The sequence below is a fragment of the Notechis scutatus genome, chromosome 1 (genome assembly GCF_049901735.1).
Source record: "Notechis scutatus isolate UNSWTSFEM ecotype Mainland chromosome 1, rNotScu1.2, whole genome shotgun sequence".
In the NCBI taxonomy this organism is placed as follows: domain Eukaryota; kingdom Metazoa; phylum Chordata; class Lepidosauria; order Squamata; family Elapidae; genus Notechis; species Notechis scutatus.
This window is the reverse complement of record NC_142009.1, coordinates 20,146,300-20,162,459: the sequence shown is the minus strand read 5'-3', so window position 1 is coordinate 20,162,459 and position 16,160 is coordinate 20,146,300. Positions and strand designations below refer to the sequence as shown.

The 16,160-nt window shown below is 38.3% G+C and overlaps 1 protein-coding gene across 2 annotated transcripts in view; it reads left to right on the top strand.

Moving 5' to 3' along the window:
* The first annotated feature begins 12,930 nt into the window (after positions 1-12,930).
* The window catches only part of P2RX1 (purinergic receptor P2X 1), a 51,830-nt gene continuing 48,600 nt past the window's right edge, over positions 12,931-16,160 (top strand). For both annotated transcript variants that reach the window (XM_026672335.2, XM_087957856.1), the window contains exon 1: positions 12,931-13,223. In XM_026672335.2, the coding sequence (XP_026528120.1) occupies positions 13,087-13,223 (137 nt within the window). In that variant the 5' untranslated portion in view covers positions 12,931-13,086. The remainder of the gene's footprint in view (positions 13,224-16,160) is intronic.

Sequence of the window (16,160 nt, the reverse complement as noted above, 5' to 3'; positions counted from 1 at the left end):
AAGTGTTGTTTTTAGAGGGTTATTGATCCTCTCAACAACATTGTCCTCAGTAAAATAAACTCTCTAGCCATTTTCAAGATGTACGGCAAGGTGCATAACAGGAGGAAACCTTTCGTGAATAGGGTAGCAGAGAATATGCCAGGTTGCCTCAGAGCTGCTGGTGTATCATCCTGCCTCATACCTCATCACTTCATTCAGATCTCCAATGGTGAACGCTGCCTGGTCAGACCGTTTGTTAATATACTTGCAGGTATATTTTATGGATTTAACTGAATGTCAGTACTCAACATTTATATGAGCCGAGAAAGTGCGAGACAGGACGGGGTTGTATGGCACCACCCAGAGATTGTCAAGATCGATTCCACTGATGTTGCAATGAAGCCACCGTCTGCCAGGGACCTCCTGCGATACTGAGGATAGCCGTCCTCTCCTGTTTGAGCTTCCTTCAAAAAGGGCCGGGAGTAGTTCTTCGTGCAGGTGCCTTCCACCATGCAGGGTGAGTTCCTGTTGAGGGGTCCATATGGGCCATGGAACATTGTCGTCTTGATAATGTCATAGAAGATTAGGTCTAGGTCGGGATTAGGTACCTCAGCACTTATAACTTTGTCAACGGACTCTGGTCTTATCTTCTAGCCACAGAAGAATATGAACGTGGGCGAGTCCATGTTTCTGCCATTTCATGGAGTACATGTGACACCTGGTATTTCCAAAGATGCAGCCTTCAGTGAGGAACTTCATGATATGTTTTACTCTCATGTGAAAAACCCTTGCTACTATGTCATGTCTATCATGAGATTTTTGTCCTTGTTTCAAGAGCTGTACGATTTCTTGCCATTTCAGATTGCAGGTAAATGTAATGAACAGATCCAGTCATCCAAAATGGTACACATACATCATCCTATCTTGAGTTCACTCATGCATGTAGCGGGGTCCTCCAGTGAAAGAAGACAGCAACACAACCATCTTGCCAAGCTGTGATAACTGGCTTAAGTTCTTGTCATGGTGTCCTTCAGGTGCACATACTCCTCACTTCTCAGCTTTTTTTGGTTGTTATGAATCCAACTGAGTCTTTCACTCTCAATTTTTGCATACATATCAACCAGAAATTGATTGAGAAGGTTGCGCAACAGCAGTAGGTAGTATTCTTCACCATCAAATTCCATTATCCTGTAGCTGTAAAAGTCAGCAGCAGACATGATCTTCTTGAGAGGACCCTTTGTCTTTGCCTCGCACTGAGGTATATTGATGTAATAGCCATCTTCTCTCCGGCAGAACATCAGAGGGTACTGGAGAGCATCATAAGCATGGTGCATCTCATTGATTCATAGCAACCTGTTGTCTCTGCTGTGGAGGATGATATCTCTCTTCTCAAAATCCTGGCTGACAATGAGAACAGCCACTTCTGTAGTTGTGGGGGCATTGAAATGACCTCAGTGCTCTCCAGAAGGCTTCCTATTGGCATTAATCACCACTTGGAAGTCCTTGTGGCCCTTAGAAACAGAATCAATAGCAGTCTTAAGTTCCAGAATATACTTGTTGTGTTCACGCAGCAACTTCTGCAGTTGACTAATCAGTTCTGGATTAACACACAGGTAGATTCCACATGGGATGTCCCTCTCATTATCATCATCACCAACAAAGTATATCTGGAGAAATGAAGGCTGCTGCTGAGCCACAATACTCCCTATCCTGTGGTAGACCTGCCCCTGCACTTTAAATGTTGGCATAAAATTTCCCTCCTTCACCTTTCTGGTTCCAAAAGATGTCATTTGGAAGCATCCCTTGTACTTCTGGGCAGCAGAAAGAAAGTGCTGTGCCATTGGATGCTGGTGCGTGAGAAGGCTGTGAAAAGGTTCAAGGGGAGGGCTCAAGGGGAGGGAGCTGGACTTTCCCGCCACTGCAGCACATCCCAAGAGTCTCATCCGAGACTCTTCAACCTTTTCCCTGGAGATCAACAACCTTTTCCCTGGAGTAATCAATCTGAGGTTCATATTTAAAACCAGACAAATACTTATTAGTCCAAGGCATTGATCTGATTTGTAATATCTTTTTATTGTATTTAGCTATAGCTGTCTGGTTAACGTAGGGGTTATTAGATGCATACTTTTTTTACAGCCTCTCTATTGACTTCGGGATGATTTTGACGATTTTTTTTTGCAGCTTCCCTTGTTTGTGTTTTCCTAATCCCATCTGTAAATCTTTTCCTGTGTTTTTTCTCTCTTTTCCCTTTAACTGATATTACAGTAGAAGAAACAGATTTGTCTGAACTGAGTCAATGTAAGAAGTGAGTTGGGCTGGGACACTATGGAGGAGAAATTCAGTTCACAATCTGTTGGCTCAGCGGTGGTCGGTGATTGAAACTCATAAAACAGAAACTCCCACCGCCTTGAGCTCGGAACCAGTTTCATAGGTTGAAGGCGTAACATTATGGTGGGGTACTGATGTTTAGTACCGTAAGGATCCCAGACCGCTCCTGAGTGAAGGAGCAGAATGTCTGCCAGTTTGAACTGAGGTAACGGAATGTGAGGCAACTGGCAGTTGGAACAGAGCTCTTTTCAGGTGGGGAGGGGGAGTAGAATGTCTAACCCTATAGCATCAGAGCAGGTTAATATAAGGCAACTGGCAGTTGGAACAAAGTTCTTTTCAGGTTTTCTATAAATGGGGCTGTTCTTCTCTGTCCCCTCTAGCCTCCTAAGAACGTCTGCCAGTTTGAACTGAGGTAACGGAATGTGAGGCAACTGGCAGTTGGAACAGAGTTCTTTTCAGTTGGGAAGGGGGAATAGAACTCCTTAACATGAGAGAGTGTTAATTACTGTATTAAGAAGTAATAATGATCCAATGATCATTTCAAAAAATCCTTTCTTAGCGAGCACCTAGAAGCCAAGAAGAACATACGTGCCAAATTTCAAGTTTGTAGGCTTTACGGTTCTGTAGATTTCATGATGAGTGAGTGGTACTTGGCTTTTACATATATAGATTTATAACTAACATCCAGACTTCAACAGGTGTAGGGAAAACATATTTCTTCCCACCTAAGACAAACAAGGGTTTCTGCTACACCGCTCTTGCAGATTACCCTTATTTTCTCTGAAATACTAAAAATAACAAGTTTGAAACAAAAAGCAAGTTATGGTTGTAATATATGTAAGATAAAAGCCAGGCTGAAAAGACAGCAAACCCAAAACAAACCAGAATTGCCCATATTTGGTGCATTCATTTCAAAGGCACAGTATTTGCTTTCAGAATAGGTAGCATTTAAAACCCAGCTCTGCAGATTGCATGATTCTGCTATTTTTATTAGGATAGAGTCACATTCTTAAGTATTTTTATTTCCCTTTTCCAAAATTGAATTTGGCTGCACTGAACAATATCTTTTGTCTTGACAATGTTTTGGCATTATTTGTGAAACTATTATTTGTGCCCTGTTAGTTCATACTGTTCTGACTTGATCTCACTTCCAATCAATTCCATGTGTCTAGATAGCTCTCTAGTAATGCCAGCACCTTCTCTGTGGCTTCCTTGTTTTAGAAAGCATCAGTCTAGTAATTACTGAAGAGATATTGATCATGTTCTCCCTGGCATCTGTTGTCATGAATAATGTCATCGTATAATGAGCAATGTCATAATAAACATCTGCTTCACCATTCAATTTACAATATGCTCCTTAATTGGCTGAGAATCAGAATAACAAAGTTGGAAAGGATCTTGGAGATCTTCTAAGTACAGGAATCTCCAAACTTGGCAACTTTAAGACTTGTTGACTTCAACTCCCAGAATTGTCCAGCCAGCATGACTAGTTGAGGAATTCTGAGAGTTGAAGTCCACAAATCTTAACATTGCCAAGTTTGGAAACCCCTGTTTTAGTCCAACCTCCTGCCCAAGCAAAAGACTCTATATCATTCTGTCCAGCCTCTTCTTTAAAACCTCCATTAATGGGGCACCCACAATTTCTGGAGGCAAGTCGTTCCACTGATTAATTGTTCTCACCGTCAGGAAATTTCTCCTTAGTTCTAGGTTGTTTCTCTTCTTGATTAGTTTCCATCCATTGCTACCTTCTGGTTCTCTGAAAAATAGATTGAGGCAGCCTCTCAAATATTGGAACACTGCTATCATGTCTCCCCTGGTTCTTCTTGTCACTGTTCCCAATTCTTGCAACTGTTTTTCATATATTTTAGCCTCCAGCCCCAAAATAACCTTTGTTGGTCTTCTCTGCATTCTTTCCAGAGTCTCAACCTTTTTAAAAAAAAATTGGCAAGCAAAACTGATTCAACCAATATTTCAAGTGCAATCTTACTAAGGCATTGTAAAGCAGTACTAACTCTTCACGTGATCTTGATTCTATCCTTCTTGTTAATGCAGCCTAAGACTGCATTGGCTTCTTTGGCAGCTGCAGCACCCCGCTGGCTCATATTTAAGTGAATGTCCACCAGGACTCCAAGCTTCCTCTCACAGTTACCACTATTGAGCCTGGTCACCAAAATATTAAATCACTGATATATTAAATAGTAAAAGGTATTAAGTAATGAAACACTTGGTGGCGCAATGGTTAGAGTGCTGTACTCAGGCCACTTCTGCTGACTATCGGCTCCCTGCAATTTGGCAGTTCAAATCTCACCAGGCTCAAGGTTGATTCAGCCTTCCAGCCTTCAGAGATGGGTAAAATGAGGACCCAGATTGTTGGGGGCAATAGGCTGACTCTGTAAAACCGCTTAGAGAGGGCTGGAAAGCACTATAAAGTGGTATATAAGTCTAAATGCTATTGCTATTGATACTTGTCCTAATCTCTCCCTACTCATACAATTTAAAAATTTAAAATTATAACATTAATTATAAAATTATAACATAAATTTTACAGTTCTAATCATATATTAAAATTCTGAATCAGTATTGTTTTTATAAATTTCTATTACTAACATTTAATAATCCCCTATGCCAGGAATATTACATTAATTATATAAAGATATTTTAATGTTACATTTCTTTTATTAGACCTGTGGTGGCACAGTAATTGGAATGTAGTAATAGAGAGGTAATAGGGTTTTTACTGGCATTTATCTTTTCCTATTCTCAGTCTAAAAACTAAAAAAATAGAGACTATGCAAAAAAGCTAGTATTTTATCTATACATTTAAAGTTCATATATAATTTATCAACTGTGCATGAGGTATTTCAATGCCCAATCTCAAATTGATGAATAAAGATTGAGAAAAAGGTAAAATATTTAGAGGTTGCTCTGATGAACATGAACTGTATGTTTTACCAAACAATTATCTCACAATGTGGAATGAAATGGATGAAATTAATAAAAACATTCTAGGATGGGATAATCTACAACGGTCTTTGATGGGGAGAATATCTGTAAAAAAAAATAAACCTATTACAAAGAATGATATTTCTATTTCGAACAATACCAATTTTGACTTTGGACGTACCCTTTAAACAAAGGTGAAAGAGATATCTAGATTTATCTGGCAAGGAAAGAAACCAAGAGTTAAGCATAAGATTTTGTGTTATGCTAAATAGAGGGGAGGTTTAGGCTACCAAATGTAAAATTGTACTTTGCAGTCTCTTACCTTCTTGGGTTAAAAGAAGGATGATGCTAAGAGATACAAGATCAAGGCCATAAAATGATATTTGGATGGCATGTATACCTATTGTACAATATTGTACCATAAAGACATCAGAAACCACTTTAGTAGGCAGGTCATTCTGAGAATTTGGAACTAATATAAAATGAGCTTATGCCCAAAACTGCCTTTATGCCTTCTGCCACCAACCAAATTATAGAAAGGAAATGAGTGGGGACAAAAATGTTTAAGATATGCAGATGTATCTATGCAATGTTTTGCATATTTGCAACTCATGGAGCTGATAAGAAACTGTATGATTTTTGAACATGATAAAACTACTTTTGAAATGGAACTTTGCAATAGTGGTGAATATTTATTATTTATTTATTTTGTCAAATGCTTACAATATGATAGAAATAAGAGTAAACATAAGTTTAAATACAAGAAATAGGAACTAATAATTGGGGACAATAGGACAGGGACAGTAGGCATGATTGTGTGCTTATGCATGCCCCTTACAGACCTCTTAGGAATGGGATGAGGTCAATAGAGGTTAGTTTGAGGGTAAAGTAGTGGTGGTTTGAGCAGGTGACAACAGAATCAGGTAGTGAGTTCCAGACATTGACCACTCTGTTGCTGAGATCCGTACTTCCTGCAATCAAGTTTGGAGTGGTTTACATTAAGTTTATATCTGTTCTGTGCTCTTGTATTGTTGTGGTTAAAGCTGAAATATTTATTAACTGGTAAGATGTTGTAACATATGATTTTATGTATGCTTAAATCCAATCTTAGCCAGCATAGTTCAAGGTTGTGTAGGGTATTCTGTTGCACATAGAGGAGTGTAGTACTCTTCTAGTGAAATACTTCTAGACTCGCTCAATTGTATTAATATCCGTAGCTCAGGTGTAGGATGAGGGTGGTTTGTTCTCTGAGCTTGTGGGTTGGTTTCTGAACATTTCATTACCAAGCTAGGTCAAAAGTAAACCACTCAACCCAATACTCAGCTTTTACCCTCAACCACAACCCTACCTCAACCCATCCACCATCACCCAAGACTAGGCACGCACGCCCCAACTACCTCAATTCCAACTACTGCCGGCCTTAAATGCAAACTACTCAATGCAAGAAGCCTCGTGAATAAAATACCTGAATTTCTCTTCCTCTAAATATGGCTAACTTCGACATTATATTTGTCTGTGAAACATGGCTCAATGCATCTCTCCCGACTCCATTACCACAGTAAGAGACTATCATGTTTACAGATCAGATCGTGAAAATCGTCGAGGAGGTGGAGTTGCTATATTCTATAAAAAAATCCTTACATCTAAAAATATCCAAGTTACCCAGGAGTTTGCCCTTCCTGAAACCATCATCTATGAACTATCCTCAAATATCACAATTCGATTCTTACTATGTTACAGAGCACCTGATTATGACATCGAACATGTAAACAAGCTAAATACATTACTAACATGGGCTGCATCCTGCCCATACCCTTTTATCCTTCTTGGTGATTTCAATCTACCTCATATTAACTGGACCTAAATGATTGTACAACTGAAATCATACACACAACCTTCTACAATGCTATTACAAATCTGGGACTGGAACAACTAGTAACCAACAACACTAGACTAAACAACTGCCTCGATCTCATCTTCTGCAACAGTTTGAACCTAATCTACGGAATACAATCTAAAGAACCCTTTTCCAGTAGTGACCACAATATGATCGACTTTTGTCTCAACATACATCCACACAAAAATCACCACAATGATGTAATCCCCTATTGTAACTTCAAAAAAGGCAACTATGATCTTATAGACAACGATCTCTCATCCCTTGATTGGCAATCCCTATTCACTGGATGCAATACCGTTGAAGACCATTATAACATATTTTTACTTGAAGTCAAAAGAGTCATCAAACTATATGTACCAACAACAACTCCCAAAACAAAACAAAAAGCAGATTACCCATATCAATAAGGAAACTTCAATCCAAAAAGAGATCACTCTGGCGGAAAAACAAATCTGGTCACGTTGCCAATTTCAAAAACCGATACAAAAATCTATGCCACCAGATAAAGACCGAATGCACCAATTATCACATTAAACAAGAGGAAAACCTTCTAAGCACCAATTCCACCCGCGCTTTTTACAATTTTGTAAACAACAAACTAAAAAGACTCAAGGTCCATCCCTCCCTTGATAGGACCTGATGGTAAAGACTGCAACGACGACACCATTAAAGCCAACATCTTTAACACATTCTTTGGCTCAGTATTTGTAAACAGCAATGGATCATGCCCAATATTTCCTAGCCGTACCACAGATAACAACAATGATCTAATACATATCGATTTCACAGAAGACAATGTTGAAAAAGCAATACGCAACCTAAAACCATCTCTATCTATTGGACCGGATGGAATATGTGCCTACTTCTTAAGAAAGCTATCCACTGCCATAGCCAAACCTCTAAGCATAATCTTTGAAAAATCTTTCAGAACCAGCTCCTTGCCTAACCTATGGTCACAAGCCACAGTCATCCCCATCTTCAAAAAGGGAGACCCAAGCCTAGTTGAAAACTACAGGCCAATCTCCTTATGCTGCGTCACCTGTAAAGTCATGGAATCAATTATTAACCAATCCATCATCCTTCACTTAGAGACAAATAACCTACTCTCCAATAAACAATTTGGTTTCAGGAAAAACTATCCTGTAATCTGCAACTCTTACACTGCAAAAACATATGGACGACACAACTCGACCAGGGCAAAACAATAGACGCAATCTACATAGACTTCTGTAAAGCCTTTGATTCAGTGGTACACGACAAACTACTCCTAAAAATAAAATCCTATGGTATCTCTGGACAACTGAATAACTGGATAGAAGCATTCCTGTCAAACAGACAACAAATGGTCAAAATCGGGAGCGTCCTATCAAATCCAGTACCTGTCAATAGTGGTGTTCCCAAGGCAGTGTTCTAGGACCAACTCTCTTCATACTCTACATAAAACGACCTCTGTGATCATATTAAGAGCAATTGCGTTCTCTTCGCTGATGATGTAAAGCTGTTCAATACCACAGACAATACTGCTACCCTACAAAAGATCTTGACTATGTATCCGAATGGTCAAACAAATGGCAACTTCAAATCTCAACAAATAAATGCTCTGTCTTACATATTGGCAAAAAAATCAGAAAATAAAATACAAGCTGAATAGTCAAGATCTTGTTGATGACCCAAGCTCTGTAAAGGACCTTGGAATACTCACCTCTAATGATCTAAGTGCTAGAGCACACTGCAACTACATAGCCAAAAAGGCATTAAGAGTTGTTAACCTAATCCTACGTAGCTTTTTCTCTGGTAATATCACACTACTAACCAGAGCATACAAAACATTTGCTAGACCAATACTCGAATACAGTTCATCAGTCTGGAACCCACACTCACGTATCTGATATTAGCACAATTGAGAAAGTCCAGAAATATTTCACAAGAAGAGTTCTCCACTCCTCTACTCGCTGTAGAATACCTTATGCCACCAGACTTGAAATTCTAGAACTAGAAAACCTTGAATTACGCCGTCTTCGGTCTGACTTAAGCATGGTATACAAAATCATACATTGCAATGTCCTACCTGTCAATGAATACTTCAGCTTCAACCATAACAACACAAGAGCACACAATAGATACAAACTCAAAGTAAACCGCACCAAACTTGATTGCAGGAAATACGACTTCAGCAATAGAGTGGTCAATGTCTGGAATACTCTACCCGACTCTGTAGTTTCTTCCCCAAACCCCAAAAACTTTAACCTTAGACTGTCTACTATTGACCTCACCCCTTTCCTAAGAGGTCTGTAGGGGGTGCATAAGCGCACCAACGTGCCTACCGTCCCTGTCCTATTGTTTCTCTTATTCTTTTATTTTTCTTATATGTAACCATTTCATGTATTCACAACTATGTATACATTTATACTTATTATCTTGTAAACAATTGGCAAATCAAATAAATAAAATAAATAAATAAATAAATAAAATCAGAGGTGGTATTCAGCACGTTCTGACCAGTTCTGGAGAACCAGTAGCAGAAATTTTGAGTAGTTTGGAAAACAAGCAAATACCACCTCTGACTGGCCCCGCACCATCTATTCTCTGCCTCTTGAGTCCCAGCTGATCTGCTGGATCTTCTTTTATTGCCCTGTAGAGGAGAACGGAGCTGGAAATCAGGTTAGTGGGGTAGGGAGGGAATGGGATTTTGCAGTAACCTTCTCCTGGACTGGGGTGGGAATGGAGATTTACAGTCTCCTTCCCGTGCCATGCCCACCAAGCCACGCCACGCCCACAGAACTGGTACTAAAAAAATCCCACCACTGGGTAACATCTTCAGCGAAGTTTAGAGGAAATGGAACTGTGTACAAAGAAGAAATGTTATACTGCTAAAATGCATAAACTTTGTTTAAAATTGGAAACAGAAGATGAATCACTTAAAACTGTATGTTTACAAAAACATTTCAATATGACATACTAATTGAACAATGGGAAAACATGTGGATGCAGGGACTGAAATTTACATTATGTTATAACCTCAGAGAGAATGTTTACAAAATCACATATAGATGGTACTTATCCCCAGATAAATTGGCTAAAATGTAGAAAGGATCTCCAAATAATTCCTGGAAGTGTAAAACTCAAATAGGAAACTTTTCCCACTTTTGATGGACCTGCAAAAGAATTAAGCAATATTGGATTGGAATTAGGAATGTAATTCAAATTTTTTTTGAAAATCAGTGTGCAGTTCAGACCAGGAACAAGTTTTTTTTGTTAAAGTTTATTGATATAACATTAGAAAAAATCACATGGTGAACAGCAGCAGGAGTTTTATATGCCCAGCATTGGAAAGCTCCTATGATACCCACAACAGAGCAATAATTAATAAAGATGCCATAACTGGAGACAATAGCCAACTTAATGGCTCCTTGGGAAAAATCACTGAAGAAAATCACTGAAAGTTGCTTCAGCAAAATCTGAGCATTTATAGCAAATACTTGAAAATTCAAATAACAAACTCAAAAGAGGACTTCTAACCGTTAGTAATATATGCAACACGAATCACAAATATCTTCATAAAAATTCAAAAGTCTGATCACACCTTTTCACACTAACACGTTTTATTAAACAGCATAAACTTTCGTGACAGATGTGCACCTGGCGCCCTCATTTTTTTTGCCAGCATAGACTTAACATGGCTCTGCTCCTACACACATTTTTTAAAAAATAGTAGTATTATTTATTTAACTGTATTGACCACCCAACTCCAGTGAATTCTCATGGATTCACCCAGTTGACGCATTGTACTAGGATTAATAGAACATAGAATAATAGGGTTGGAAGGGACCTTAGAGATCTTCTAGTCTAACTCCCTGCCCATGGCAGGAAATCTTATACCATTCCAGACTTTCTTTAGGCTTAATGGGATGCATACACATGATCATAGAAAGAATAACAGAATAATATATAATAACTCAATAGTAATGAGTAATAGGAGATGGTTTGTTAAAAAAATTTATCCTAGGAAATGAGTTTCTCCTCATATCCCTGTAAGTTTTGTTAAGTTTTGTCAGCCCATGCTAGGACTTTGTTCTTACATCATTAAAAAAATATATTTTAAACCCCAAATATTTGATTACACAGCTTTCTGATACTGGCATATAATTGGAAAGACTCCTAATTGATTTGTCTTCTTTATAAACACTATATTACAAAAAATGTACTACGATGAGCAGTCGTGATGAACAAAACAGTGTTGAAACCCCAAGGATAATTTTACTTCAAATTCCTTTGTGTTAACTGAAAGCATCTACCCAGGAAAAGCTGTAAACAAAAGACAGGATTAGTAAAGACGATGTCTTTATTAATACTTTTAAGGCCAAGAAGAGCACATTGATTAAGGGACAATTGATGTACCAGAGCTTTGTTGTTTATTTGGCTCTTTGCATAGCAACAGTTCTACATTGAAGCACATCCATCTAAATCCATAAAGGAGCTGAACAAATCCATTTAGAGCTTACATTCCACCAACCCCCTCTGGGCCTCCCACCCCATGGAATATATTCAGGAGATGCAGGATAGTATGAGAAAGAATAGATATTGAAAATGCATTTCCAAATGATTGGATTTGATTGATTGGGGCCTGAAGGAAAAATGATGCAGAAGGAAAGATCAAGAGATCAGTCAGTCTCTCATGGCACTGGCCAGGCCCCTAAACTTGAAAGAATATCTCATAACCATCAGAATGCCTACCAAATATAGGCTCCGCAGAACCTGATAACCATCATTTATAATCTAGGGATCGAGGCAGGCTTTCTAAAGAAAACTCTAGCCAAGTGAAAACATGAATTGTACAAAATGCAGCCTTCTAAGGAAGGCTGAGTAGACCACCATGCCAAATTGGTGACAATCAGAAAAACAGGACATCTAAATTTAACTGAAAGGCTTATGGTAAAAATGCAGTCTCTTGTGTAACTGAATCCATGACATTATCCAGCTTATTCTTATTGGGAAACGCATCATAGTCTCTTCACTGATGAACCCTGTAGCCTCAGCATAAAACATATGAGTTGGATTAGGCTTACTCAAACATTCATACCAACCCCAGCAGCATCTCCTATGGAGTTGTTCAACAAGATTTGTTGTTGTTGTTGTTGCTGAAATTTATCCAAGAGTGGCCTAGTCACAATTATCCATGTTTTGCTAATTTTCACTTAGACTACCATGATGGCCTGCACATGGGATGGCTCTTGAGTGCAGTTCCAAAACTACACCAATTTTAGAACATGACTACTATCTGTCAGGTCAAGGCATTATTAAGCCCAAACAGGGAATCACCTTAGGAGGATACCTGTAGGAGGGAAGGGTCCTAAACAGGTCAAGGAAAAAAAGCAATGGTATGCTCAAATCCCACTGTTGTTTCATGTGCATCGTACACAAAAAAAAAGAAGGTGGGGTTTCCATCATGCCTTTGTTCTCACTATCCTGAGATTCCCCTGAGCCCAGAAAAGAACAAGATGATGTTCAATTGTAGACTTATAAAATGCAACAAAAGAATCTGCAAACATCTCAGTGGGGATCTACATGGAACTTGACTTTAAAAAAATTATAAAAATCATTCTAACCTTTGGAATCATCACTCCATTCTATAATTGTCCAGAACAGGATGTAAAAAATGAATCTTTCCTGCTCAGCTGTCCTTGGGTGGTGGTTTGTGGCTGCCTCCACTCAGTAAACACACCCCGTCCCACCCCCAGACCATCTAAGGAGATATAAAGTAAACTACTACACCCAGAAAGAGAAAGGACTCTGCTGTTGCTTACAGGGAAAGACAGCAGAGCCTGCTGAGAAGTCAAAGAAGATTAGCAGAACGTGAGAAAGACAAACTTTGGGAGAATCAATCAGCAGAAGACTTTTGCCTGAAGCCAACAAAGAATCCACATCAGCTATTCCTTATGGGCCATAAATTCACAGAAAAAATCTCCTCGTTTCTATTTGAATATGACACCCCAAGGATGGTTTTGGTACACAACAAGAAGGTGGGCTTAACCTTCCGACTGATCCAACTGGTGGTCCTTACCTACATCATTGGGTAAGTGTTTAGGATCAGGCAAGGGAGCCATTCAGTTCTCCCTAGAGCTCGCTTTTGTTTCTCCTGCGACTGGGTGCCCAATTCACGAATCCCACCTGTTTGATTAATTGACTCAGCCTTCCATCCTTCCATCCTTGTGAGTTGGTAAAATGAGGACCCAGATTATTGGGGGGAATATGCTGATGTTGTAACCACCCCCGGAGAATGCCGTAAAGCATTATGGGGCAGTACATAAGTCTAAGTCTTATTGGTAATGCTATTGCTATTAATGTTCTTTTTTTTTTTTTTGAGACAAATTTTATTAATTTTAAAGACAAACAAAGCATCATTAGTCATTAAAGACATTAAACCTCTTTCCATTATAAATTTTTACAAGGCAGATAAAGCATTGTTTTATACAATATAATTCTAATATATCCCATTTCCACTTAAATATCTTTTAGCAGATTTCTCATTATTTCTCTTTGCTCTTATTCAATTACATTTCTTCTATATTTATCCATTTTATACTCATCATATTCATATTTCCCTCTGTCTTGTTTACAGTTATTCTCCTCTCGCTTTCTCCCAAGGTTTTATTAAATCTCAAACAGACATACACACACAAAACACAAAAACATAAAACTTCTTTTTAAAAAGTAGCTTGGCCCCGGATTACCTCTCTTTGTATGGACTTCAATTAAATTCATATTCAATTTATATGCCATTACCTATCTTATTTACCCTTCTATATCTTCATTATAATTTCTCCCTGCTTTCCACTCTTCTTAATTCTATTTTATTTATTTCATCTTAATTTAAATCATTATATTTGTATCTTTTGTCCATTCTTTTCCAATTATCCATTTATCTCATTCCCTATAGTAGAAAAAAAAGATTTCTCCTGAAATCACTAATCGAAGTATGATGCCTTTCCATCGCTCCCCTAAATTAACATTTAAGGTAACACCTAGTTCCCTATCTGATTCTGCTTAGTACATTCTACCTACTAAGTTTTTTTTTTAAAAGAAAAAAATAGTAAATCCATAGAGTAATTAAATATATAATTAAACATTAAATCTTATAACATTCCAATTATCTATTTCAAAAACAAATACCACAGTAATAAGTTCATACTAACATCCACACAATAGTCAATTAAACTCTATACTTAAACTAAATATTTTAAACATTCCTTTTAATATTTTATTAAATCTTAAAATCTATCATTATTAAACCTTTAATGTTTTAATCTTTACTTAAGTCTTATAAAATTCTAATTTTCTATTTCTAATACAAATACTACAATACTATCTTATGTACCTTGCAGAATCCTTTTAAAACAAAATTATGCATTACCCTTTATCCCTAAAAAAAAATTATTTTTCACATCTTGTTTCATACCTTTGTGGCTTTTCCCCCCCTTCTTCCTTCCTATCTTATCCCATCTGGTCTTTTTACCCCCCTTAGCTTCCCCTCTCTGTTGTATTTCTCTTTTCTTTTGCTTTCTAACATTGTATTGATTTTGCATCTTATTTTTCTCTTTCTTGGATGTTTTTTTAAGTCTTATGTCCTTTTTCCTTCCTCTCTTTCTCCTTCCTTTCTTAATCCACTTTGTAGACTCGTTAAAGATGGCTTCTTCTTCTTCTTCTTCTTCTTCTTCTTCTTCTTCTTCTTCTTCTTCTTCTTCTTCTTCTTCTTCTTCTTCTTCTTCTTCTTCTTCTTCTTCTTCTTCTTCTTCTTCCTCCTCCTCCTCCTCCTCCTCCTCCATCAATTGTTGTGTTTGCTGATAAGTGGCAAGCGCCATTTCTAAAAAGCGAAAAATTTCTCTCACACCGTCTTTACCTTCTTTCTTTATTTTACCATATTCCTCTCTCAGTTCATCAACAGATACAGCCATTATAAACCTTTTCTTCTTCTTTTTTCTCTTCTTCTTCTTCTTAAAACAACCAAGATAATTCAAAGCTTGGAACAATTCCCCAAAATCCCAAAGTCATCAAACAATCCAAACAGAGCACAAAGTTCTTCACACTTTTTCTTCCTGGGGTAATATCAATTGGAAAGGGGGAAAAAACCCAATCTGTATTTTAAAGTCTTATTGCGATTAACTTCCAATCTCAAAATCTTCCAGGCATCTCCTCCAACAAAATCTTAATATAAATTATTCTTTTGTCCTCTCCCTTCCCACTTGTAACAAAAAGCTTTAAATTTTTACCTTCTATAAAATAGCAGGATTTTCAATGTCCATGTATTAATTCCGTGTGGAAGGAGAGTAAACTTTCTCTTTCAGCACTTTCACTCGCCACTTATAAATCTCTTCTGGAAACAAAGTATCTTTCAAAAAATCAGGATTTTCAGGATATTTAATGTATCTTATAGTCCCAGTTCAGCCAAAAAACTTTCGCTTCAAAACTTTTTCCTTCTTCCTCCAGCACAATCTTGTCCAGCTGCCGGCTTCTTTGTGGCGGCCATTGCTGACCGCCGCTCCACCGCCTTGAGAAAAGGGGGTTATGCCGGGTGGGTAAGGGGTCTGCGAAAACCCCAAAGCCCTGTCCGGGTCCCCCCTATCTTCGGCTGCCTCTACGGGGCAGCCTTATCCTCCAGAACCATCGGGATCGGAGGCACCAAGACGGCTAGCGCAACAGGGATCGCGGAGATCGCGAAACCCCGCCGCCACCGAAGCCTGGCAAAACCGGAAGCCGCTATTAATGTTCTTGATTAACCAGTAGACATTGATCAAGATCATCCACTTGTGGGTTAGGTAAGGAACTAATGAGAGTTTTTAGTTTTTGATGGCATGGAAGGACCTGAAAATGCAATTGATGAAAACCCATTTAAATGTATAGAGTTGCACATGGCAGCCACCTCCTGACTGTTTCATATGTATCCCCCTCTTGGCCGATTCTTTGGTTTCCATGTGGAGCAGCTAGATTTAAAATGTGGGACTTCTGCTCACAT